The 26,963-nt window shown below is 46.4% G+C and overlaps 1 protein-coding gene and 1 pseudogene across 1 annotated transcript; one reads left to right on the forward strand and one right to left on the reverse strand.

Moving 5' to 3' along the window:
* The first annotated feature begins 1,393 nt into the window (after positions 1-1,393).
* On the forward strand, positions 1,394-25,394 carry Leo1 (LEO1 component of Paf1/RNA polymerase II complex). The gene is made up of 12 exons (XM_021171691.3): positions 1,394-1,524; positions 5,182-5,940; positions 6,819-6,923; positions 8,040-8,134; positions 8,940-9,085; positions 10,075-10,159; positions 13,572-13,666; positions 14,584-14,718; positions 16,011-16,146; positions 17,015-17,201; positions 19,989-20,086; positions 25,202-25,394. Exons 1-12 carry the CDS (start codon positions 1,467-1,469, stop codon positions 25,304-25,306), a joined length of 2,004 nt encoding a protein of 667 aa, XP_021027350.1. The 5' UTR covers positions 1,394-1,466; the 3' UTR covers positions 25,307-25,394.
* On the reverse strand, positions 24,977-25,090 carry LOC115031978 (U6 spliceosomal RNA; annotated as a pseudogene).
* Positions 25,395-26,963: the final 1,569 nt, after the last annotated feature.

The raw sequence follows: 26,963 nt of genomic DNA on the forward strand, positions 1-26,963 counted from the left end.
GGTGCACAGATATGTATGCAAAGTAAAGCACCCATGCACATTTAAAGAAATAAAATTAGCCCGGCAGTGGCGGCACACGCCTTTAATCCCAGCACTTGGGAGGCAGAGGCAGGTGGATTTCTGAGTTCGAGGCTAGCCTGGTCTACAGAGTGAGTTGCAGGATAGCCAGGGTTACACAGAGAAACCCTGTCTCGAAAAAACAAAACAAAACAAAACACACACACACACAAAGAAATAAAATTAAAAATAAATTTATTTTAATAAATGTAATATAAAGAGATCAGAAATTAGCAAATACTGTCAGAAACTAACCTAAAACTACTTAAAGCTCCATCCTTCTTAGTAATCCAGGCTGTCTTTGTGGCCCCAGCTGGCCTCAAATTCTCAGTTGTTCTTACTGCCTCAGCCTCTCATATTGGGATTTCTAGTCCTAAATCTTTTATTTTTCCCCAGTGCAGATTGAATTTGAGCCCTCACTCATAATAGGCAAGCTCTATACAGAGCTACTTTCCATGTGCCTAGAGGCCAAAGGCCGATTTCCAGTGTATTCTTCAGTGTATTCTTGAATTGCTCTTCACCCCACCAGGCAGCACCTTAATTTTTTTCCCAGACAGAGTCTCTATGTATAGCCCTGGCTGTCCTGCTGTCCTGGAACTTGCTATGTAGACCAGGCTGGCCTAGACACCACCATCTAGCATCTGTATTTTAAGACAAGGTCCTTTATTGGACCTGAGAGCTGGGATTGCAGATGTTGGAAGCTGTGCCTGAGTTTAAGTAGGCGCTGGATTTTCGGAAACCAGATCTTTAGTCTTTAAGGGCAAGTCATTTGCCGACAAGCGATCTCACCAGGTCTTTTTCACCAGGTTTTTGTTTTGTTTTGTTTTGTTTTTTTAATTTTTATTTTAAGGGTGGGGGTTCTCAAGGATTCCACGCTGCTCTTGAAGTTACTATGCAGTTGAGGATGAATTTGGGTTTCTGACCCTTTGCTTCTAGAGTGCTGGATTACAGGCGTGCACCACTAACTACTCCAGGCTAGAGCTCTCAATGACTTATTTCTTATTCTTCTGCCACAGGGTCTACGAATGTAGCCATGGCTGGCTGGAACTCGCTTTGTAGACGAACCTGGCCTGGTATTCACAGAGATCTGCCTCCTCAGTGCAGAGCGACCACACCCGCCCTCAACTATTTTTAAGAAACCTGGCCGCAGCTGACAGGTCGTAAACAAGTCTGCCCGGCATCCCAAGCTCCGCACCGCGTGCGAGCCGGCTAACGGACTAGCGGGCGAGCGCAGACACCGGGGCGGGGGTGGAGTGGGGTGGGGGCGGAGCCAGCCGAGTGCTGGAGAAAACTAGGTCACAAAAGTAAAGTAGGTCTTTGTGCGGCTCTTTACGACACGTCGTGTTTGGACGGGTCTGGCCGTAAAGCAGGCTCGAGCCGAGCAGGCCAAGGCCGCGGACCAAGCTGCTATGGCGGACATGGAGGACCTCTTCGGGAGCGAAGCTGAGAGCGAGGCCGAGCGCAAAGGTGCGGCGGACGGGCGGGCGGGCAAGCTCCGCGGATGGGCGCATGGGGCGTCGGGTTGCTTTTCGGCCGGAGGCGCGGCGCCGGGCAACGCGAAGTCCCTAAGCTCTTGCCCAGCGCCCCCTGCATGCCCGGCGGTGCCCGCCTCTCCCGGGGAGACCGCCGCGGAGTCAGTGCCTGGAGAATCAGGGGCCGGCCTGGACTCGTGGGGGAGCAGAAGGGAGGACGTGTGGCCTGCGCCCCTCCGTGCATACATGGCCAATTGAAAGGGTGGCAGTGAATGAGTGGAGACATGTTCAACTGCCCATCGGGCGTGATAACGCCCCGTGTGAAAGGGCGAGTTGATGGGAGAGTGCAGATTCCCCTGAAGGGTCTGGGAGGGATCAGGTTGGAGCTCTACAGAAGGACTACTACGCACTGGCGATGGGTGCCCTTGGAGAGCCTGTGCGGAAAGCCAGTTTCCTTGTCTGTGATGTAAGAATGGGGAAGCTTGCGGAGTGTTTGGAGAGGAGTGACAGGATTTGGTGATGAATGAATGAATGATGGTTCATGGGGGGCATATCAGGTACAGGTCTACGAATATCTGAATTTGAGATGTGAATAGAAGAATGAGGAAAGATCCGAGATGAACTTCAGAATTCTTGCAGCCCCCCAGGCCCAAATTTACTTCTATACATGTCATTTTCCTTGCCCCTCCCCCCATTTGTCACCAACTCCAGTTTGTATGAAATTACTCCAGTTGTGGAGGGAGCACTAGGTAAAAGTACAGAGAACTAAACTCTTCCTGTGCCAGCTCTGCTCTGGATAAGCCTGGAATATGTACACTAATTCCCGTCCCACAACTTTTGCTTGTGTGTTTTGCTCATAGTTTATTCTCTGTGTCTTCGAGGCACAATTCTGTGTACACCTTTCCATGTTTTCCATGAAGCTTTTCATTCATTCAGTAAACAAGGATCCCTATCATCGCCTGGCTACCTTGCTAGGGGCTGGGGATGTAATCATGAGAAGACAGGTTCCCGCTCCCCAACTTAGTGCTTAACGCTTAGTGCTTTTTTTGCATCCACTGGTGAAAGCGTCGTTTAGTAAGATGTACCTGTAGTGCATAGCCACCCATAGCATAGGGAAGTGGAGTGTACAGATGATTGCAGTTGTACGCTTTCTTCCCCTCCCCTTTCTTCCCTTTTAAAAACTTCTTTTAAGGTCATGGCAGTTTTCTTCCATTTTACCATTGAGTTAGTGGATGCTCCAAGACTGACTTCCAGGGTCTGGTGTCCTGTCTTTGACAACTGCTCTTAGTCTTGAAGTTGCTATGGATGTGACAGGGTAGAACTTGGTAGGCCTGCCTGCTTGTCTGCTTACGTGTCTGCGTGCTTCCTTCTCTTTCTTCCCCACTCTTTCTTCTACGGGATCTGCTGTGTATGTTGCCTTTGTTGGCTTTATACTCCCGATTCCGCTTCCTCAGTGAGTGCTGGTGTTAGATGTGTACCTCCACTTCCAGCTAGTAGTTACTTCCTGTTTTCTATTTCTGCTATACATTGATCTTGTCTATCCTGATGCTGATATATTTACTGTCATTGTTTTTGTGGCTCCTTTAGGGTTTTCTACATGTGAAACCATGCCATGGTGATTAGAGATAGTTGTACTGTTTCTTTCTCTTGCCTATTTATTTACCTTGCTCTGGCTGGTACTCTCTTTATGGTGTCGAATGGGACTTGCAGAAGTAGATGCTGTTCTTGACCTCAGAAGGAGTATGTCTAGGTTTTTAGCATTGTTTATGGTTATAATCATTGACTCTGTAAGGTCTATAACGGCATCCCCACTTGCGTTCTTGACTTGAGTAATTTGAGTCTTGCTTTTTTTTTTTTCTTGTACAGTCTGCCTAACGGTTTAATTTTGTTAATGTTTTTAAAGAATGAACTGTTAGCCAGGCATGATGGTACATCTCTATAATCCTAAAACTCAAAAGACAAGAGGCAGAAGGATTGGCACAAGCTTGAGGTTTGGTCTACATACCAGTTGCAGGCAGGCCAACTGAGACTACAAGAACTTATTTAATGGAGGAAAAAAAAAATCCAACTACTGGTTTTATTGATTATCTACTTTGGGCTTTCTTACTTTCTTTTTGTTTTTGTTTTTTCAAGACAGGGTTTCTCTAGCTGTCCTGGAACTGGCCTTGAACTCAGACTGCCTGCCTCTGCCTCCCAAGTGCTGGGATTAAAGGTGGGCGCTACCACGCCCTGCTCAAGGGTGTTTTTTTTTTTTTTTTTTTTTTTTTTTTTTTTTGACAACTTGGTATGTTTAGCTGTGGATTCCTTAAGATTTTTCAATGTGGCATTAATTAAACTTCTTGGATGTTAGATTCATTCTGTTTGGGTCATTATTTCTTTAGCTATTACCTTCTTCTGTTGGCATATTTGTATTACTATTTGATTGGGTTCTTATACCTCTACCTCCCTTCCAACCCTTCTCCACTCTGATCCCTTTCCACACCCTACTCTCCCCTCCCCCGCCCCCCCAGCACTAGGTAGGAGAGAAAGAAGGTGAGAAAGAGGGAAAAGGGGGTGCAGACCTCTGTAGGCGACTTTGTGCTGATTAGGGTCATAGTGGTCCTTGGATCCATCCGCACTCTGTCGTCAGGATATCTACAACTTCTTCTTTTCATCTCTTTGCTCACTTTGTTCATGATTACTTGATAAACCGCAGCAGCAATCAGGAGCAGCAGCTTTCCCAGTGTGCCCTCTGCTCTCTCGGAGCTCTGTGTCTATACCCTCCCCAGAGTCCCCAGAGTTAAACTATCTGGCAAAAATCCCACCCCTCCTAGAGCAGGAGACAATCATGGTTAATGGCTGCAGGCAAACTGAAGCAGCTCCATAGTCCACTCTTGGGATTAAACAAAAACGTACTCATATGACATAACTGGGGTTTGTAAACAAACCAAACATGACATTCTTCACTCCATAATGCATAGGTGGTGCTCCGATGGGACCGTGTACAATTGTTTTTCTATACTTCTGCTCTAGGCTCTGTTTGTTTTTCTCTTCCTGCTGCATTTCCGGTACAGGGACCACTACCTGCTGGTCAAGAAAGTGATCAAGATGAAAGAGGTGATTCAGGACCACCCAGTAACAAGGAACTGTTGATAACAGTGAGGAGGAGGTGGGGGGGCTCTCATCATAGTGGCAGGGATGTCACTCTGAACCAAGTAGTGCTCTCTGTACCAGAATGTAGGGCTGCTCACTGTTTTATTTCATGTCTAAGAAGGAGGCAGTGGTGGGGTCTGAGGTAAACATGAAGGGTTCTACTTTGTTTATTTATTTATTTATTTCAGCTTTTTGAAACAGGGTCTCACTCTGTAGCCTAAGATGGCTTGGGAGTTACTGTGTAGCCCAGGGTGGCCTCATATTTGCATGAACTGATCCTTTTGCTTCAGCTTCCTGGGTTGCTGAGATTATAGGTATGAGCTACTGTGCCTGCTTAGTGCAGGTCTGCTAAGTTTTCCTAACTGGACCTTCTGGTACTTGAACCTTTTTTGTCTCTGGAGCAGTGAGAAAATTGGCTTCAGCAGTTTTGCCAGTTTCTGTTTGTCTTTTAGCAAATTGAGATGGACTTCTAGAGTTCCTCGCTCTGCTGATATTCCTCTGTGTTTACACGATCCCACAGATTCCGAGTCTGAGTCCGACTCGGACTCTGACCAGGACAACGGCGCTTCTGGCAGCAACGCCTCTGGCAGCGAAAGTGATCAGGATGACAGAGGTGACTCCGGACAGCCCAGTAACAAGGAACTGTTCGGAGACGACAGTGAGGAGGAGGGGGCCTCTCATCACAGTGGCAGTGACAATCACTCTGAACGGTCAGACAATAGGTCGGAGGCTTCCGAGCGCTCTGACCACGAGGATAATGAGCCCTCTGACGAGGACCAGCACAGTGGCTCTGAAGCCCACAACGATGACGATGATGAGGGCCACAGGTCGGACGAAGGGAGCCGTCACTCAGAGGCAGAAGGGTCTGAAAAAGCCCAGTCAGATGATGAGAAATGGGATGGAGAGGATAAAAGTGACCAGTCAGACGACGAGAAGCTGCAGAACTCTGATGACGAGGAGCGGGAGCAAGGGTCCGATGAGGATAAGCTGCAGAACTCTGACGACGACGAGGAGAAAATGCAGAACACAGATGACGAGGACCGGGCCCAGATTTCTGATGATGACAGACAGCAGCTGTCTGAGGAGGAGAAGGGAAATTCTGACGATGAGCATCCAGTAGCTTCTGATAATGACGAGGAGAAGCAGAATTCAGACGATGAGGACCAGCCACAGGTGTCCGATGAGGAGAAAATGCAAAACTCAGACGATGAAAGGCCACAAGTCTCAGATGAAGATGGAAGGCATTCAGACGGTGAGGAGGAGCAGGACCAGAAGTCAGGTAAAACGTTCATGGGAGTACAGATCTGGGTGCATCTTGTGTCTTTTTAAAGGGTTTTGTTTTTCATATGCAGATGGGTATTTTCCCTTCATGTATGTCTGTGCACTGTGTGCATGCAGTGCCCATGGAGGCCAGAATCAAGTGTTGGGTTCCCTGGAACAGGAGTTACAGCCAGTTGTGAGCCACCATCTCATTGCTGGGAATTGAACCCAGGTCCTCTGGAAAAGCAACCAATACTTTTAACCACTGAGCCATCTCTCTATTCCTTTTTATTCCCATCTTTATTATCCTGTTTTTCATTTTTGTTTTCTCTTCTTCTCTTCTTTCATATTTACCTCGACTCTTGTTTGTGTGCAGTTTAATTTGTGTTGACATGTTTATAGACTTACGTGGCTACCACTATCATGACACAGGACAGCGTGTTATGAGACCTATTTTACAGCCACGACCCTGGACTAACCTTATCGCATACTGACCTGTTCTACCACTATGCTCTTGCCTCCTTGGGCCTCGGCCTCTTTAGGTCTAGGATGACAGGCACTGGCTTTGCCAGGTTAGGTTTTCTTTTTTGGAGTAGCATAATGTGTGGTAGCCGGATCCAGCCTGTTCGATGTATTATTGTCCTTTTCTGTTCATTGCTGCACAATTTCCCTGGGAAGCTAGGATGCGATTATGTACATCTTCTTTTTTTTTTTTTTTTTTTTTGGTTTTTCGAGACAGGGTTTCTCTGTGTAGCCCTGGCTGTCCTGGCACTCACTTTGTAGACCAGGCTGGCCTTGAACTCAGAAATCCACCTGCCTCTGCCTCCCGAGTGCTGGGATTAAAGGCGTGTGCCACCATGCCCGGCTTATGCACATCTTCTAACTCTGCTCTTTTAGAATCTGCAAGAGGCAGTGACAGTGAAGATGAAGTTTTACGACTGAAGCGCAAGAACGCGATTCCATCTGATTCCGAGGCAGACAGCGACACCGAGGTGCCCAAAGGTAGCCCGTTTACCTTGTATGCAGGTCTGGTTCATAGCTCTCTGCTTGTAACTGTCGTGCCCTGGCAGACCTTGAGACTGCAGGACTCACAGAAGACTGTGTGTATGTGTTCAGTGTACTCTGTGCAGCTCATGCTGTTAGGAACCCGCTTCGTTATTACAGTTTGAGTGAATTTATCTGAGCCTCTGGACGGTTTGGAAGTGACAGTGTGCCGCAGCCTGATTAAGGATAACCCTCTTATCCTTACCCCAGTGCTCCATCCAGCTCCCCAGGGTTTTCACTAAACTCATTTTCTAAGGTGTAAAATGGGGTGATGCAGACCCTCTTACAGAGCGGTGAGACTTGGGTAGGCTGTGTCCGTTGTTCACTGATGTTTCCTGAGGCTCTGCAGTACACGGCTGCCGTTCTAAGCCATGTCCTACACCTTGCCGTCTGGTGGTGAGGGTGTGCAGACTCTGAGACAAGTGAACCACGTACGTGTACAGTCGCTGGCTGGTGACGTGAGCTAAGGGAACTACGGGAAGACATGGCTGTGCTCACCTCCTAAACAGGAAGTCGTATAATGAGCGTCCAGTACTCTGGTCACCTTTGCTTTGCTGTCCAGCTGCATGTCTTTTGCCACGTCTCTCTAACTCAGCCTCATAGGTTTATCCTAGAACATGTGACTACCAATAATTCTGGCTTGGTTAGACAGCTGGCTCTGAAACAACTCTTCTGTCTTCCTGTTTCCTTGCTGTGGTGCCTCACCTTGCTTTGCTGGCTTACACACATTATTGTCTTGATGGGTGCATCAGTGACTCTGCCTGTGAGAATGAGACCTTGCTAGAAGGGGAAACTGGAAGAAGGATGCAGAGATGGAGGGGGGAAAAGAGCTTCCTGTGCAGTGTGCAAACCTCTCCACACACATCTTTCCATATGTGTGCCACAGTGACTTTCTCTCTCCACGCACATGCCACAGTGCCTGTCTGTCCACACATGTGCCACGGTGCCCTTTTCCTCCCTACCCAAGCTCAAGATCTGGATTTATGCCATTTCTTGGAGCTGGCCCAGAAATCTTGGGGATGTTCAAATGAAGACCAGATGTTAACACTCTGTGTTTTTCCCTCTGCACTGAAGATAATAATGGAACCATGGATCTGTTCGGAGGTGCAGATGACATATCTTCAGGGAGTGATGGAGAAGATAAGCCCCCAACTCCAGGACAGCCTGTGGTAAGTGAAAGTAGCGTGAGCTAGCCCATATTCAAGTGAGACTGTCTTAGAGGGGAAGGACCTCTTTCTCTCTTAAGAAGAGGAAGTCGTTATCTAAATTACAGTATGGAACTATAACGAGTAGACTTTCTTAATTCTGTAGGAAGCATTTGGTTCCATGGAGGAGAAGTGAGTGCGGCTACCATGAGGTGCCCAGCCTCACGGGGCAAGACCATAAACACCCAGGATTTGAGATCCTTTCACCTAATTGTTTTTCTTACTCATGCAAGTAAATGTGTGCTTTGTTAATAATTTTTCTTCATTCCTTTTTACTTTTTAAGTTTAGTTTTGGAAGCAGGGTCTTGCTATGTAGCCCAGGCTGGCCTCAGATTCACCATGTGTGAGTAACCTTCTCTGATGCCATTAGAGTGGCTACATAGGCGCCAGCTGATTGAACATTTGTCAGGGACACTCTGGGGAGACAACTGATCATAGAAGCTCTGCCCCAAGGCAGCGAGACTCTGCTTGCTTTTCCTGAGATGTTTGGAGGTTGATGAATAGTATCTAAATATGATTCTTGCTAAACTCATAATCCAAGTACTTGGAAAGTGGAGGCAGGAGGGTTTCTGTGAATTTGAAGCCAGCGTGGACTAGGTAGTGAGTTCTAGGCCACCCTGGACGACAGAGTGAGCCCCTGTTTCAAATGAAACAGAGGACAAAATAAAAACCAGACAGTGTTTCTTGTTCCCTTACGTAATGAAATGTGGGACTTGAACTGGACGTCACCTGGTCCCCGCAGCTCTAACTTTGCATTTTCTTGCACTAGGATGAAAATGGCTTGCCCCAGGATCAGCAGGAGGAAGAGCCCATACCTGAGACCAGAATAGAAGTGGAGATCCCCAAAGTGAACACGGACTTGGGCAATGACTTATATTTTGTTAAACTGCCCAACTTTCTCAGTGTAGAGCCCAGGTAAGGACATTAGGATGTCTTCTGGGCGTTGGCTAGAAATACGTGGGTATTAGCTGGTCATGATGGTGCATGGCTTTGATCCTAGTGCTTGAGAGGTAGAAGCATGCAGATCTCTGAGTTTGAGGCCAGCCTGATCTACAGAGTGAGTTCCAGGACAGCCAAGACTGTATGTAATACAGAGAAACCCTGTCTTAAAAAAAAAACAAAACAAAAGTTAAAAAAAAAAAGAAAAGAAATATGAGTATACATGAACATGTTTTGCTTACTTTCATTCAGTCGACTAGCAGAGAAATGTGTCTGAAAAAGTCAGTCAAGCATCCCACAACAGGAAAGCCTCAGGGAGACCTCCTGCCTGTGGTTAGGAGTTTGATACTCTCTTAGGGATGCATAGACACACAGTAACTCCTACAGCCCAACAGCACTGCGGTGGGAAGCCTTGAGGTCTGCTGGCCACGGAAGCAGCTCTTGTCACACTGTAGTGAAGCCATGTTGATGGAGGTTCCTAAGTTAACCCTCTCTGAGGCCATTTACACAGCTCCCCCACAAGGAAAATGATGTAGGAAGCTGCAGCATATATGCTTTTTTCTTTGGAAGAAAGAAAAAATGAAATAATATGAAATGAATGTAATATGAAAAATTGAGAAAAAAATTGTTTTTTTCTTTTAGACATTGTCTCATTATATAACCGTGGCTGGACTAGAACTCAGTCGGAGACCAGACTAACTTGAAACTCACAGGTCTGCCTGCCTCTGCCTCCCAAGTACTGGCATTAAAAGCATATGCCACCACACCCAGCTATTTGGAATGTTTAGCCTTGTTTGTACTTTATTTCAAGTAATATATAACAGCATCAGAATTTTAAATTCTAGTATATTTTGAATACTTCTTTCAAGTTGAGCTTCACAATATATTTGATATATGGTTTATAACTATATTATGGCAGTATTGTTTATGGAATGTTAATAGCTTTTTAAAAATACACTTTGTAGGCCTTTTGATCCTCAGTATTATGAAGATGAATTTGAAGATGAGGAGATGCTGGATGAAGAGGGGAGAACCAGGTTAAAATTGAAGGTACCATGCAGACTTTGCTTTGCTTTTTATAGAGTCAATGTGGTAGACACCAGGTACCCGAGACTTGAGCTTTGAAGATTTTTTTTTTGTGTGTGTTTCTTGTTCTATCAACTGAGTGAGCTGTCTTAGAATCCTTTTGGAGCTGGGGACTGAACTCTGAGCCTTTGTGTATACTGTTCATGGAGGTGTATCTTTGGTCACTTACATGCCGGCTGGGGATTGAACCTAGGCCCTTATACTTGGTTTTGTTTTTGTTCTTGTTGTTTTTTGTTTTTTAACTTAAGGCGGGGACTTACTATGGCCTTTATCACATGATCTTCCCTCCTGCACCTCCTAGTGCTGGGATTACAGGCATGAGCTACCTGCCTGAGGTTGAGCTTCTTCATTTTCTGTAGTACTGTATTCTTCACACAACAGCTTCATAAGTGCCTAGGTAACATTGGTGGTTCACATTGGTAGTGGTAAAGATGGTTCCTGTCTAAGGGCACAGGTGTCTAGAGCTGTTCCATGACCTCTGTGGAGATGTGGAGCAAGTGAGAACCGGGATGGAAAATGCCAGTAATTTGTTCAAGATCATCCAGTGAGTAGGTTTCGACTGATGGATGGTTTGGACTGTCTCTGCACTGCTATCAATCGTCTATCACTATTATTTGCTTGGAGCGTGTGTGTATTGATTTAGAGTTAGCGCTATTAATTTTTCGTGGCCATTTTAATGCCTCTGAGGTAATTGTTCTGTTTTTCATTCTTTCCATCATTTATATAAATGAATGTGGTAGTTCTTTGCTCCTTTTAACTTAATCATTTCGGCATTTTTCTGTTTTCTGTTATGGTTCAGCAGTAAATAGCAGTATAGCCACCATAGGTTCCAGTGTAGAATCACAGTTTAGACATCACTGTTTTGCTCCAAAACCTCAAGTGCTTCCAAGTGCAAAGTGTCAGAGTTTAATATAGCGAGCTCTTCTTCAGACTTCGGGCTGTAATTGAGAGTATCCCTGGATGCTGTGTTTCTCAAGTGATGCTTGAGACAAGGTGAACAGTCTTAGTTAACTGGTGGCACAGTTAGTTCATTGATGAACCAGGGCCGAGCTGTGTGGCTCTGTGAGGTTTTGTGTCTTCAGAAGTATTTCCATGTGCTTCATTTCTGTAGAATGAGACCTCATAGTGTGTTCTCAAAGGCAACTTTCAAAATGTCTTCTCAGCCACTGATACCTGTGCTGGTTTGAATGAGAATGGTCCCCAAAGCTCTTCTAGTTAAATACTTCGTCCGTAGTTGGTGGAACTGTTTGGAAAGGATTAGGAGGTGTGGTCTTGTTGGAGGAGTTATGTTGCTGGAAGTGGGCTTTGAGATTTCAAAATCCCACACTATTCACAATAAACTCTGCCTTGTGCTTGTTTGTCCAGGATGCGAGCTCTCAGCTATTGCTCCAGTGCCATTACTGCCTGCCTGTTGCCAAGTTCCCTGCCGTGATGGGCATGGACACTTAGTTCTTTGAATCTGTGAGCCCCAAATAAATTTCTTTCATAATTTGTCTTGGTCATGGTGTTTTATCACAGCAATATAGAAGCAACTAAGACAATGCCTATATATATATTGTATATATATATGTGTTTGTATATTTATTATATGTAGCTAACTGTCTTAGTTAGGGTTTCTATTGCTTAATAAAACACCATGCCCAAAAGCAAGTTGGGAAAAAAAGGGTTTATTTCATCTTAGTCTTTCATAATCACAATCCATCACTGAAAGGAAATGAGGGCAGGAACCTGGAAGTAGGAACTGAAGCAGAAGCCATAGAGGAGTGCTGCTCACAGGCTTTCTCCTCGTGGCTTGTTCAGCCTGCTTTCTTATACAACTGAGGATCAATCAATCACCTGCCCCAGGGATGGTATTGCCCAGGATGATCTGGGCTCTCCCACATTGATCATTAATCAAGATAATACAGCACAGACCTTACCACAGGCCAGGCTTATGGAGGCATTTTCTCAGCTAATATTCCCTCCTCCCAGATTTGTCTCTGAGCCAAGTTGACAAAACCAACTGTTACTCTAATGTATTGTACATAGAGGGGAAACAGAACTAGTGGCACATTTTTCATTCTAATTCCTTTATTTATTTTTGTTTGTTTTTGCTGCAAGGTGTGTTTTATTTTCATTAATCATACAAGTAATTTTCTATAATATCCCAGGGCAAACCAGTGAAATTTGACAGTTCAATTAGTGGGGGAGTCCCTCTTCAGAGACTCCTTTTTTCTAGGTCAGTGGTCTCTTTGGTCTACAGGCTGTTTTCCTGTGTCTCAGGATTTTTTCTCTTCCCTTCCCTTCCCTTCCCTTCCCTTCCCTTCCCTTCCCTTCCCTTCCCTTCCCTTCCCTTCCCTCCCCTCCCCTCCCCTCCCCTCCCCTCCCCTCCCCTCCCCTCCCCTCCCCTCCCCTCCCCTCCCCTCCCCTCCCCTCCCCTCCCCTCCCCTCCCCTCCCCTCCCCTCCCCTCCCCTCCCCTCCCCTCCCCTCCCCTCCCCTCCCCTCCCCTCCCCTCCCCTCCCCTCCCCTCCCCTCCCCTCCCCTCCCCTCCCCTCCCCTCCCCTCCCCTCCCCTCCCCTCCCCTCCCCTCCCCTCCCCTCCCCAGTTGTGGAGCTGAGGCAGATGGGAGGGGGCAGGGAGAATGCGTGGACCAGCGTGGTTGCTTCTCCTTGCCATCCCCATTTTCATTCCAACCCTGCCCTTTTAGCCCAGGCTGGCAGGCTGGACTCTGACCTGCTGTCTTCCTTCCTCAGCATCCCATACCCTGGAAGCAAAGGCCTGCACCACCACACCTGGAATGTTCTCATTCTTTTAATCCTTGTAGTGAGCCTGTGTATTTCCCCCTTCTGCTGTTGTTTTAGTGTTTCCAGGATGTAGTGTGACAAAACCCACGCATTTGATGTGCTGTGTTCTCCTGGAAGGCCCATCAAATCTTTAATTTCTGTACTGGTGACTCATTTTCTAAATCTGGCATTTCCCCATCCTGCAGGTGATGAGCCCCTGCGTGTGTGGTGAGGGGGCCAGAAGGCAGAGGGTCTTGGTCTCACTTTCAATGGTTTTTAGATCTGTGAGATGGATTTCTCTCCAGATGTGTCTTTCTTTAACCTCTTCAGGGCTCAGGCTTTGTCTCCTGTGCCTCAGAGTTTTTTTTGTGTTTGTGATTTCCCAGGCGTGTGCAAGAGCAGGCTTTGTGTCTGTTCAACTGCTCTGGCTGTAAGCTATGATCGTAATACTCACAGAACCAAAGTTCATTTCAACACTGTCTCCTCCTGTCGTTAATTACCCCAGGAGGATCTCACTGTTGTCTGTTCTGTCACCACACACACTTATTCTCTGGCTGCGTCTCTCCAGGGGAATCCTACAGGCTTGCTTTCTAAGGTTTGTATTTTAAAACAGGTAGAAAACACTATAAGATGGAGGATACGCAGAGATGAAGAAGGAAATGAAATTAAAGAAAGCAATGCGCGGATAGTCAAGTGGTCAGATGGAAGGTGAGTAAGAAATGCCTGGCACTGAGTGCCCAGAGCAGGAGGAGAGGAGGTTCTGGACTGGGGTGGGGGTGGGGGGGGGGCTCGCTCTTGTTAGAGACTCCCCATCAGTTACTCCCTGTGACTGCACAGAAAACCTGAGAGAAATGGTCATTTGAGCTTGTTGGTGTCGGGGTCCAGGAGCCACTCCACAAACCACATGAGCAGCAGTCTCAGACAGGGATGGTTTATTGAAGGCATGCTCTAAGACTGACGAGTCAGGGCCGTAGCTCAGAATTTGCGCACAGAGGCTACAACCCTGAACATATTTTTAAATGTCAGATACGAAAGCTAAAACTGCAAAACCACAATGAGCTCACACGCAGGTGCTGGAAGGTCTGCCTGGTGGTCCGCCCTGACTCAAGCCATTTTAGACAGAACAGTTCATGTTGACCTTTAACTTGATGGGTCCTACGTGAAGCTTATAGTTGTGGAATTTAAGGTCAACAAACTTCACAACATACAGAACCTAACAGGGTATGTGGTCAGCATGACCCTGTTCTGTGTCAGGTTATTTTTCTGCATCAGTGACTGGCAGGCGCACTACAGTAATAATATGAAATAGCTGGTGGGTATGGAACAAAATGGCTACAGCTCTGCTAGGGGGGCAGGTGGGAGACAATAAACTAAACATAATGTAGGTTTAGAATCTTAACCCCATTGAATACTACCTGCAATATGAGGCAAAGTATCCTTCCCTGGGAACACAGTGGGGCTGGGCCCGAGTCCCAGCAGGTGTGACTTCTGTCAGGTCATTTTCCCAGCATGGAGGGTTTCTTCATTCTGTGTAAAGAGGGAAACTGATTGAATCACATTTTCAGTAATTAAAGCTGTGCAGTGAAAGCCTTGGATTTAATTTGTGAGGTCTTTTTTTTCCTCAGCATGTCCCTACATTTAGGGAATGAAGTGTTTGATGTGTACAAAGCCCCACTGCAGGGCGACCACAACCATCTTTTCATAAGACAAGGTACTGGGCTGCAGGGGCAGGCCGTCTTTAAAACGAAGCTCACCTTCAGGTAAGCGCTCTTGGTACTGCTGCTTGGTTTGTGAAGCCTGTCCCCTCCCCGCCCCACCCCGCCCCCCAGTGGAGCTCTGTAGCTCTGTGGCCCAGAGGTTAGTTCTCAGTTGTGGAGGCGCAGAGGCTTTAGTCAAGGACAGCTGAGGCTGCTTTCTTGGAGGCTGTGATTTAACAGAAAGTTGGCATTTTAGTTGCCTGCCGGAATCCTAAAGGGCTTGTCTGTGCTGGCCAAATGTATCCTTTTGTTTTCAAGAAAACTGACTTAGAGACAAACTGATAATTAGGGCTTGTGTGTGCTAGTGCCAGAGGAAGGGTGCTGAGCTGGGGGATGTGAATACTGGGGCTGTTGGGGCAGGCCTCTGTGGGAATGTGTCCCCTGGGCACATGTAGTCATCCTCCCTTGGGGATAAGCAGGCCCCCTTCCTGGGTGACACTGCTCTGCAGGGAGCACTGACCTTCAGAATTGTACTGCTTCAGCTGTTTCTGCTCGTGACCTTGGACAACTTTGATTTTGTGAGATTGTCTCAGTGGGTAGCTGTGTGGTGTGGTGTGCACAACACTACTGGGGCCTGGCTGTTTGCTGCCTTGGGGGTCGTGCTGTACAACGGTCTTCACCCCACACCCCACACCTTTCTCTTTCCCAGACAGTTTCTCCTTGTAGCCCTGGCTGTCCTGGAACTCACATTGTAGACCAGGCTGGCTTTGAACTCAGACATTTGCGGGGCTCTGCCTCCCAGGTGCTGGGATCAAAGGGGCGCCACCCTGCCTGACGAGCTGGCCCCATTTTTTCCTTTTCACTTTTACCATCTCATTGCCACCCCTGCCTGACTAGCTGGCCCCAGCTTTCTCCTTTTCACTTTTCCTGTCTCATTAAGCTCATTAAGCTCGAAAGGTGCCTTTCAACCTTCCCAGTCAGTTCTCACGGTGTGGTGACCCCAACCATAAAACTATTCATAACTGTAACTTTGCTACTGTTATGAATCGTAATGTAAATGTCTGATATGCAGGATATCTTATGCATGGCCCTGTACAAGGGTCGTGCAACTTCTGTGAAAGTGTCATTAGACCCCTAAAGGGGTCACAACTGACAGGTTGAGAGGATTGACAGTGAATTAGAGGAAGGAAGGTGTTCTGTCCTCCAAGGAGAATATTCAGGTTAGAGGTCTGGCCTCTAAACTCTTCTTTGGTGACTAGGAAGCGGCTGCTGGCTTTGTTATTTTGTGATGTGGGTCTGACTGGCTCACAAATATCCATGAGAAACAGTGGGAAGTTTCTGTTCTTTTCCCACAGGCCTCACTCTACAGACAGTGCCACACACAGGAAGATGACCCTGTCACTTGCAGATAGATGCTCAAAGACACAGAAGATTCGAATCTTACCAATGGCTGGTCGTGACCCTGAGTGTCAGCGCACAGAGATGATTAAGGTTTGTTGACTAGGCTTTATCCTGGAACAGCTTTGCATATTAAGAACAGATTGCTCCAACCGCCTGTTTTTTCTGTTCACCGTCTCTTGTTGGACTTCTCTTCCCTCCTCCAATGACACGAGCTATGTTACTTTCCTAAGCTTTTATCAAGTGGAAAGATGTGTGGATGCTGATAAAGTAGATGCACGCTCTTGGGTTGTCTCCCAGCAGGGCTGGAAACTTCCACAAAACTGGTCACTGAAATAGCAGAGTCTTCACATATCAATACCACTAAATCATCTACAGCGTCAGAGCTCAGTGGGCAGGCTAAGGAGGGTGCAGCGGACCTAGAGCAGAGCCCCACAGAGTAACTGTGTGAGTTGTGTTCTGTGGTGCCGAGGATTAAACCTAGAGCCTCAGTCACTCTTGGATTGTGAGTTCTCGGCCAGCCTGATGTCTGCTCAGACCTTGTCAGAGAAGCAAGGTATGAAGTTTATTCCACCTTAAGCCTAACGACCCAAGTTTAATCTCCAGCACCTACATGATGGAAGGATAAACCCAGCGCTCATAAGCTGACCTACTCCCAACAATCAAAATAAATAAGATGCAATTAATGAAAAAAAAGGTTTCATGACTAAGAACATCCAAGAGCTAGGGAGCAGTGGCGATGAAAGGCCTTCTTCCTGTGTTCCATCATGGTAGAAACCCTCCATGGCGGTGCAGAGTGAAAGACAGCAGGCTCACTTCTGTATAGTGGTCAGTTCCACAATAGCTCATCACTTCATTAATTTACCAGTTAACCCATGAATTAGCTAGCTTGGGATTTAGCTTCCAGTGGAATCGGGGTCACTTTCAAACCATAGCAGAAGGGCTTATTGCTTTCTTATAGAAAGAAGAAGAGCGCCTGAGGGCTTCCATCAGGAGGGAGTCTCAGCAGCGCCGGATGCGAGAGAAACAGCACCAGCGGGGGCTGAGCGCCAGCTACCTGGAGCCTGATCGCTACGATGAGGAGGAGGAAGGCGAGGAGTCCGTCAGCCTGGCTGCCATTAAAAACCGCTACAAAGGGGGCATCCGCGGTGAGTGTGGTGTAAAGCTGCTTCATGCGTGTTCACTTGCGCATGCGCTGACCACCGGTCATTGGACAGCTTAAAGAGTCGGTGTTACTGTCTCTGGTGTTACTGTCTCCGGCTAGGTCTCAGTAAGACCATCATTGTTAGTTGTTTGAGGCCATCCTGGAAGGGCAGGACCTCCCGAGGCTCCCTTCCAGCTGTTTTGTCTTTAGAGTCCTTCCTTGCATGGCCCCCTGCTGCCTGTGTCCTGGGTGCTGGGGTTGCAGGCATGTGTATATATCAGGCCTCATCCAAATTTACCCCTAGACCTTCCGGTTTTCAGTTTGAAAGGTTGACAGTTTTTGTTTTGAGGAAGGGTCTCATTCTAGTCCGGCTGTCCTCAAATTTTCAGCAATCCTCCTGCCTCAGCTTCTCAAATGCTGCTGTATTCTAGGCATAAACTTCCTTACTCAGCTAAGTTGACAGTTATAAAGAAATCAAGCTATTGAGAGCACATGGTACTTGCTTCTGCCCATCAGCTTTGCAGGGCCCTCCTAGCAGTGTTCATTTCATTGTGCTTGGTGTTTATGTAGCACACACTGAACCCAGGCACACCTGAGACAGCCTGCTTGATCTCTGAGCAGTGCTCTGATGTTTTCCCTCTTATTGATGAGGCTCATGGTTGTAATTATAGTCCCAGAAGATATGATGTCCTCTTGTGGCCTCTGCAGGCACTAGGCACATAAATGGTGCAGAGACATGCATGCACGCAAAACACCCACACATTAAATAAAGGCAATAATGTATTTAAAAAAGAAAGGAAGGGCCGGGCGATGATGGCACACACCTTTAATCCCAGCACTTGGGAGGCAGAGGCAGGCAGATTTCTGAGTTCGAGGCCAGCTTGGTCTACAGAGTGAGTTCCAGGACAGCGAAGGCTATACAGAGAAACCCTGTCTCAAAACAAAACAAAACAAAACAAAACAGAAAAAAAAGAAAGGAAGGAAGGAAGACGAGAGAGAGAGAGAGAGAGAGAGAAGAAAGAAAGAAAGAAAAGCAGACTCAGGAGATGCCTGGATTCCTGAACTTGCTCTGCCTCAGGTCCCTGAGTGAGGTTACAAGCATGCATCACCATGCCCAGCTCATTCTGACACATTTAACAGTGACTTCAGAAGGGCTCCATACCCCTGTGAACTTCTCATACGTCTTCTGGAATAAGTCAGTCTACTAATGGTGCCTGGAGCACGGGCTGAGGAGTGAAGGAGTATGCTCGGCGCGTGACGCTGGTGTGTTGTGCATGATGCTGGTGTATTGTGCATGAGCCTTCTTAAAGCTGCTTCTCTTACCTCGTCAGCTTCAAGCAAGCGACTTCTCATTTCTGAATATCATTTGCCTTGTCTGTAAAATGAGAAATGAGGGTTGCTGATGCTTTTCGTTGTGTGCGTCACTGAGTATAAAACTCAGGGCCTAATGTTTGGTCCCAAATGAGTGATAGGTTTACCAACACCTAAGTTTCCCTTATCTGACTATTATCTTACAGGGCTATAGTTGTTCTGCTGCCCTGTTATACCTTCCCTACTTATTTTGAGAACCTAGTACAGTGGCTTTCTTTATGTTGCCAATGCTAATTTATCACAAAAATCTTTTTAAAAAATTTTTATTTCATGTATATGAGTACACTGTAGCTGTACTAGTTGTGAGCCTTCATGTGGTTGCTGGGAATTGAACTCAGGATCTCTGCTTGCTCCGCCCCGCTATTTATTTATTATTAAATGTAAGTACACTGTAGCTGTCTTCTGACACACCAGAAGAGGGCAGTCAGATGTCATTACGGATGGTCGTGAGCTACCATGTGGTTGCTGGGATTTGAACTCGGGACCTTCGGAAGAGCAGTCAATGCTCTTAACCACTGAGCCATCTCTCCAGACCTATCACAAAAATCTTAACTTTAACATTTTTTATGTAGAATGTTAGAGATGCATTCAAGGATTAGGGTATTTAATATCCAGTTCATCAGAGATTTAAACCAGGTAGACAAGGTCATTGGTTCTTAGCATAGTACAGTACTCACCTAGCAAAGATATAGGGAGCTGGGAAGGCATTCTATTAGGAAAGAATAGTCTTGGTTCTTTTTATTTTTATTTTTTTATTTTTCAAGACAGGGTTTCTCTGTGTAGCCCTGGCTGTCCTGGAACTCACTCTGTAGACCAGGCTGGCCTCGAACTCAGAAATCTGCCTGCCTTTGCCTCCCAAGGGCTGGGATTAAAGGCGTGCAACACCACTGCCCAGCCTGGTTCATTTTAAAACATATTTAAAACAAAAGGAAAGTTAAAACTGGTACAGAGGAGGCTCAGTTACACTTGCCACACAGGCATGAGGACTGGGGTTCAGATTCCCTGAACCAGTGTAAATACTGGGTGGTGCCCATCTGGGGCCACCTGTAACTCAGCTTTGGAAGGCAGAGACAGGAAATTCCCAGAGCAAGCTGGCTGGCAAGATGAGCTGTATTGGTGAGCTCTAGGGTTGGCAGGAAGACCCTGCCTCACTAAATAAGCTAGAAGAGTGGCGGAGGGTGAGTCCTGACACCTCCACATGCATGTGCACGCATGTTCATAGCACATGTGCACAACACAGAAGAATGGGACAAATAGATACTATCTTGTTCCTCTGTGGACACAGAAGAATGGGACAAATAGATACTATCTTGTTCCTCTGTGGAAAATGTACAGAGAGAACTGAAGGTGTTATTGGAGGGAAAATTCAAAAATGAATAGATTCTTTAAAAATGACTCTGTGCAATCCCTTTGTTTTCAGAGGAACGAGCCAGAATCTACTCCTCGGACAGTGATGAGGGCTCCGAGGAAGACAAAGCTCAAAGGTTACTTAAAGCAAAGAAGCTCAATAGTGATGAGGTAAGCCACTCGTCCTGGATTCGAGGCTTACCCTGTACTTAGGACTGGGTTCCTGGGGTGACAGGAGCTCCAGGACAGACACAAATGACTTCTTCAGAAAGGTCCTAGTCCACAAACTGCCTGGGATAGGCCAGGCTCTGGGCTCACGTTTGTGTAAGTACCCACTCCTTTCATGGTTACTCTGTGTGAGAAAACCTTCCCTGGAGAGACACAACTCCTCACCCCAGATAGGAAACTCATGGCAGACCAATGTGCAGACACCACCAAAGCTCAATTTGGTGAACTAGGGAGCTCTACTGGGGTTACTACCAGGACCAGATGTGACTCAAAGACAACTCTACCACCAAGGCCCACCCACAGATGCTGGGATCTGGGGCAGCACACTGCTTGGTCTGCAGGCAGCTCAACAGGTTGGAGTGTCCTTTCCAGGGGCCTCCGTCGGTCTAAACTTCCAGCAGCTTGCCTGGGTTTTGCTTCTTCCAGGTGGCTGGTGTGGTCTTAGAGCTTGTCACAGTCTTGGCAGCTCTGCTCATCTCAGAGTCACTTCCTCTGAGAGGGACTCAGCTCTTATTGCTTACTTTTTAGGAATGGGTATTGTGAATCTGGTCAGTTTCAGGGGCTTCCTGAAGTTGCTTGGAGTTGTTCTTACTTAAGAAGTGTCCTGTGGGATGGAATATTTCAATCCTAGGGAGAGACAGTTACTACAACCCTCACCTTCCAAGATCCCTCCTCATCTCAGAGGCTAGCATTTCAGCCTGTGGGTCTTGAAGCCCAAGACAGACCAGGGCATTTTTCTGGCAGTATTTATTTCTTCCTTCAAAGAAATAAGGTACCATATTTCTTTTTATATTCTCTGATCTAATGATTAATTTGGATTGGTTTACTGAGTTGATAGTCATGAGAATTTTTTTTAGACTTATTATTATTTATGTCTGTATGTGTGAGTCTCTGTGTATGTGAGTTTGCACATATATGTGGGGGCCCACAAGGGCCAGAAGAAGACATCTGATCCCCTTGAGCTGGAGTCACAGGTTTGTAAGCCTCCTGACATGGGTGTGAATTTAGGTCCTTTGCTAGACCAGCAAGTGCTGTTACCCTCTGAGCCTTCTCCTCCAGCCCCTCCATGGGAGTTTTTGATGCCTAGATTCATTTCTCTGAAGATGATTTCCTCGGTTTGATTTGGTTTGGGGTTTGGTTTTTGGATTCTTGTGTAGTTCAGGCAGGCCTTGAGTTTACTTTGATCTCCTGCTAGTGCTGAGACTCACACTACAAGTTTGCACAGCCGGGCCTGGCTTATTTGTATGTGTCTCTGCAAGGTGCGTTGCACGGCAGTTGGCTAAGACCACCTGAAACTGTTCCCAGAATGAAGTCTCTCTAGATAACTCAGACAATGAAAGTGCTTGATTTGGCTGTGAAGCCTGACAACCCAGTTTGGTCTGTGAAATCCACAGAGTGGAAGGAGAGGGCTGACTGCCACAGCTTGTTCTCTGACCTCTCCATGCACACTGCAGTACAAGTGGACCTGCCCCCTGCCCTAATGTACTACACAAATACTTTAAGTTTGTAGACCCCTTTCTCAGAGAACCAGCGCTAGGCTTCTACCCCATTCTGCTTTTACAGGGAAGGCTTGGGGCCCTTGTCTGCTGTCCTGGCCACCCAGAGAGATCACATAGCTCAGTGTCTCCGAGGAGGAGCCTGCTTTTTTTTCTTGCTTCCGCTTATGTTTTGGCCTCTGGTGTGCTTTGTTTTGCCTTGCCATCCTCGCTCGCTGTTTTCAGTGAGAGGGCTGTTCTGAGTACTGGTCTGCCATATGTATGTAGCAGTGGATAGTTTCCTGTTTTGCTTTAGGGCTGATTTACTCATTTTGGGATTTTATGAACTCTTCTCATGTGAAGCAAAAGTATGTTCTTAGGTTATTGTTGCGTACCGCATCTATGTTTTGTGATGTTCTTGGGAGTAGCTTGCTGCCGACAGAGTTTCTTCGCGTTATTCTGCACCATGTTTGTTGTGAGTTAGATGAAGCAGCATCTCAATCGTGTGTTTATAGTGGGATGAACAGTTGGCAAACGGGGGCTCTCCTCTAAGCATCTGCTGATCCTTGGCAAGCAGAGCTGTGAGAATTGACAAGTGCCACGGAACTGTCTAGTAAGCAATATGCCTGACAGCTTACCCTGTGGCTGGCTGGGCTGAGAATGTGCAGACCTGTGGCTTAAACACCCTGGGTGACCTTCAAGCTCTCTTACAGCAGCCCCTCCTCCAGGTCCCCCCAGCACACTCTCAGAATCTCTGCACTCTTGTACCTTTCCTGACAGACACACACCTCTTCCTCTTGCTATGAGGCAGCTCAGTGGTGGGTGACAGTGAGGACTGAGAGGAACCTTCCTGCTGTTTTGCATAACAAATCCCTCTCAAAGACCAGGAACAGGCTGTGCTTCTAAGCTGTAGGGGAATGTTCAGGTGTCATGGTACCCACATCAGGAACTACTGCTTTGCCAGAACAGGCCTTGGAGGCTAAGGGCAAGTTAGGTTGTTACCCTGTGGTGGTTCGTAGCTCCCTAGAGGCTACACATAGTGAGTTCCAGGACAGCTGTGCTATGAATGAGAGAAATTCTGTCTCAAAAAACAAATGTGGGGGAAAAAAGGTTATCATCAGCTGCATCATTGAATTTGAGGGCTACCCATCCTTCCAGTTCTCATTTCCATGCCACGGGGCAAGGCAGCTGTCTTCCCTGAGTCTGTCCTTTTGCTGAGTGCCTTCTAACTGTACTGTAGTCAGTACTGTAGGATGTGGGGACATGGTGACATTGAGACTGACAGGGAACACTGCCTTTCTTTCCCCAGCCTAAATGGAGAGCAGTGTAAAGGGAGGTGCTTTATTTAGTGCCTTCCCCTTTGCTCACAGGGAACCCTGTGGAAACCCTGCTTCTCCCTTCAAAGGCAGTGAAATGGGGAGAGTGGGATTGCCTTGTTCTCGGTTCCCCGGGGAGGGGGTGGCTAAGAAAAGGGGACACTGAGTTGAACTGATCAGATGGAGGCTGGAAAGTGAAGGTGGGAAGGGTTCGTCGGAAGGGCCTGGCTCCCCTCTTCCCTCTTCTGCTCTCCTTTCTGAAACCCACTTCGTTGCTCTGCCTTATGTCACAGCTGCCTGTGTCTGTAAGAACCCGTGTTCGTGGCTGCATTATCAAGCTCTAGTTCAGTCTTGTTCTTATTGTTTCAGTATGTACGGCACAGGGGCATGTTTCAGCTGTGTTCAGTAAGACAGCTTTCTGCATGCTTGAAGTAAGGTCATCCTGATGGCTCTGTTGTAGTTCTGGGGCCCCCATGTTGCATGTAGCTTCTAGGGAATCAGTCGGTCTTGGCAGGCTTTCCACAGCTGCTCAGCCCTGACAGTGAGCTGGACCTGGCACTGTTTAGACTTCCTTGGGAGGCCCTGACCTTGGGCTGATGCTGTACCTTTTCTAAGAGCTTTTGGAAAAACCTTACACATTTTTGGAAGTACCATGCCAGTTCTTTCAGCCACTCAGATCTAATGTCTACCATTAAAGAGTTTTACAGCTAGACACCAAACACCCTGTTTATGTGCAGGCTGTAATGTGTTTGCAAGATTTTCCAGTGGGAAGAGAAGTCAGTGTTGCCTCTCTCGATGGGGGCCCAAGAGAAGGAGCTGGGTCTACTCTAGGCTGGAGAGTGGAAAGGAGGCGGCTTGTCACATCCTGGAGGCATGATCCATCTTCTTACTGAGTTTGCTTTACTGCCGCCAGCTCTTGTGAGGCCTCCAGACTTTGTTGAGCCCTGCTGTGGCATGCACAGTCTATAGGAATACATTTGGGATAGAAAGGCAAGAAGTAAGTGCAGGGTGTTGCCTGTCTTCAGAAGCTCAGCCAAGGAGATCAGGAAATGAGTGTGCATGCCACGTTGCATCTTGAAGCATTCTGCAGCCGTCCCTGACTGTGTGTCCATGGAAGTTGGTTTTGTTCTGCTAGGGACCCAGTCCAAGGTCGTGTTCATCCTGCCAGCAGCCAGCCTCTGGTCTATGTAATCCAGCTTCTCATGTCTTTAACTCAGGGGTGTGTGTGTGTGTGTGTGTGTGTGTGTGTGTGGTTTGTGACAGTTCTGAAGTGTCAGCCAGTGTCAAAGTTGTTGAGGGGGTGTTGACTTAAATGTGAAGCTGAATTCTGCCTGTCGAAACTGCTTCCTTAGAAAACCTCCTACGTGATGTTGCTGTTAGAGGATTGTGCAAATGAATTTAATAGATTTTAATAGATTTAATAGAATTTAATAGATTCTCTGTGTATATAGGCCTTCGATGTCTATAAATATTTTCTCAAAAACCTTTATGATTTTAATATATCCAAACAAAAATTATTTTAAAAATTGATACTTACTAAAATAATAAATTTTAGATAGGGAAAAGAAGTGGAATACTGAGAAAAGAGAGATTGTTGATTAAGTACCTGATCATGGACAAAATGTTCCATCAGGACAAGTGAATCTTCATTTAAGAAACTGTGTGTGTGTGTGTGTGTGTGTGTGTGTGTGTGCTTGTGCTTCTTTGAGGGAGTCCTAAGGGAGTCCTAACCTTTTCTAGGGCAGACCCCATAGCCCAGGTTGTGGTGGTTTTTTGTGTCTACAGTGGTTTCCCTGTACAAGATAATATGCTGGGCTTGAACTCTGCAAAGTTATCTTTTTATTTTATCACCATTTATTTATTTATTTTTACCACTTGTAGAGTTGGCTGGGCTGGAACTCACTCTGTAGACCAGGCTTGTTTGTACTTCACAGATATCCTCCTGCCTCTGTCCTAGCCTCCTGTATTCCAAGTGCTGGAATCAAAGGCATGCCCCGCCACGCCCCGCACCGCCATGCCTTGCACTCTTTTTTTTCTTTTTTAGAAATATGGAACCCTTCACTATTTATGTGTCATCCTTGCCCAGGGGCCAAGCTAATCTTGTCTGCAGTTTTAGATTCCAATTTTAGTACACGTGCTGCTGCTGAAACAAGCAACTGCAAGATATTTAAAGTTACTTTAGTAATGAGTCATTCAACTCAGCTATTTTGATAAACTTCCCTAGAAATGTTCTAACTTTCAGACTGTAAATGTTTTTATCTGTTCAGGAAGGTGAATCTTCTGGGAAGAGGAAAGCAGAAGACGATGATAAAGCGAATAAAAAGCACAAGAAGTATGTGATCAGTGATGAAGAAGAAGAAGAAGATGACTGAACTACAAACTGTGAATGCGTTTTATATATATATTGTACAGCTTGTCTATAAATACAATATAAACATGAGTTATTTTGATTGAGATTAATTGATCTGTGTTTGTGAAATTTTGATTGTAATAAAACATTTAAGGCACGTCCCTATGCTTAAGAAAACTGCTTTTCCCAGAAAAAAAATTTAAAAAGCAAGCTGACTTTGCAGGCATTTTAGAGAGTCCAGGTTTGGTGGATTTCTTTGCTCTGCCAACCATTCTCTCACTCCACACAAAGATCCGTTTCCTAGGTCACCCTAACAGGATCACAAGGTGGTTGGCTTCAAGCAGTAAAGCCTGGACTGGAGAGATGGCTCAGCAGTTAAAGAACGTTGAAAAGCAGTAGAGATGATTCTCCTCAGACTTGTGGGTAGTCTGTAGGACTGAAATTGAGGAGAATGTGTGGCCATTCTCCTTCCCAAGGACCCTTCCTTCCTTTTCCTGAATTTGTTGGCTGTGGCAGTATGTCAACATAGCTTACTTTCTTGTACACTTTTGTGTCTCTCTACTGCACTCTGTTGGCAATAACAAGAATCCCTATTCCCAGGACCAAGTTTAATCCAGCATCACCTTATTTTAACTGATTATTTTTGCAGAAACCTATCCCAAATAAGGTCACATGTAGTGTGTAGTTTTGGGTTTTGGTTTTTTGTTTGTTTGTTTGTTTTTTGTTTTTAATAACATGATCCATGCTAAGCCAGCTATGCACCAGCAACAGCAGTCTTGCCCACCCCCCATGGCTCCCATGGCCAGCTTGCTGTCTAGCTGCTGACACTTCCCAAGCCGTCCACCCCCTGTGACTTGCCTGCAGAAAGCCAGCTACCACTCACTCAGCTCCCCTTAGCCCAGTAAAATGATAACACTAGAGACTTGTAATAACCACCCACATTTATAATGGTAAATCTCCAACCCCAAAATGCCCACACAGAAAACCACAAAACTCAATTAATATAAATACAAGCTGCATACCTAGATTGGGCAAATGTACCCTACACTGCTTATCATCCAGCTATGAAATCCCTGGCTACCTGCAGCTTCTCCAAACCATTTGGCTCAGCTCCATCCTCTTCTTCTGGTTCATTCTCGTCTCTCTCCTGCCTCCTGTCTCTTCCTTTTTCCCCTCTCTAAAGCTTACAGCTTTAGCCTTTATTTTACCAGTTAAAAATGGGGAGAAGGTTCCCATGAAGTCACCCCAGTATGTCCTCATCCAAGGCAGCCCCTCAGGGGGAAACAGAATTAGCATCAAAATACAGACAGCACAAGGGCAATCTACAATAGTCACACTCTCAGATTCTGTGTGGACATGAATTCATTTGTAGGGTTACAATTCAACGTGCTTGAATAATTACAGTAAGTCATATATACTTAAAAAAAAAAGATTTTATGCCGGGCGTTGTGGCACATGCCTTTAATCCCAGCACTCGGGAGGCAGAGGCAGGCAGATTTCTGAGTTCGAGGCCAGCCTGGCCTAAAGAGTGAGTTCCAGGACAGCCAGGGCTACACAGAGAAACCCTGTCTCAAAAAACAAAACAAAACAAAAAAAGACTCTATTTTTAAAGATGTACTTATTCATGTATATGAGTGTTCTATCTTCATGTATACTTGTGTGCCAGAAGAGGGCACCAG

The sequence above is a fragment of the Mus caroli genome, unplaced genomic scaffold (genome assembly GCF_978045245.1).
Source record: "Mus caroli unplaced genomic scaffold, Mus_caroli_1 scaffold_11, whole genome shotgun sequence".
Lineage (NCBI taxonomy): Eukaryota > Metazoa > Chordata > Mammalia > Rodentia > Muridae > Mus > Mus caroli.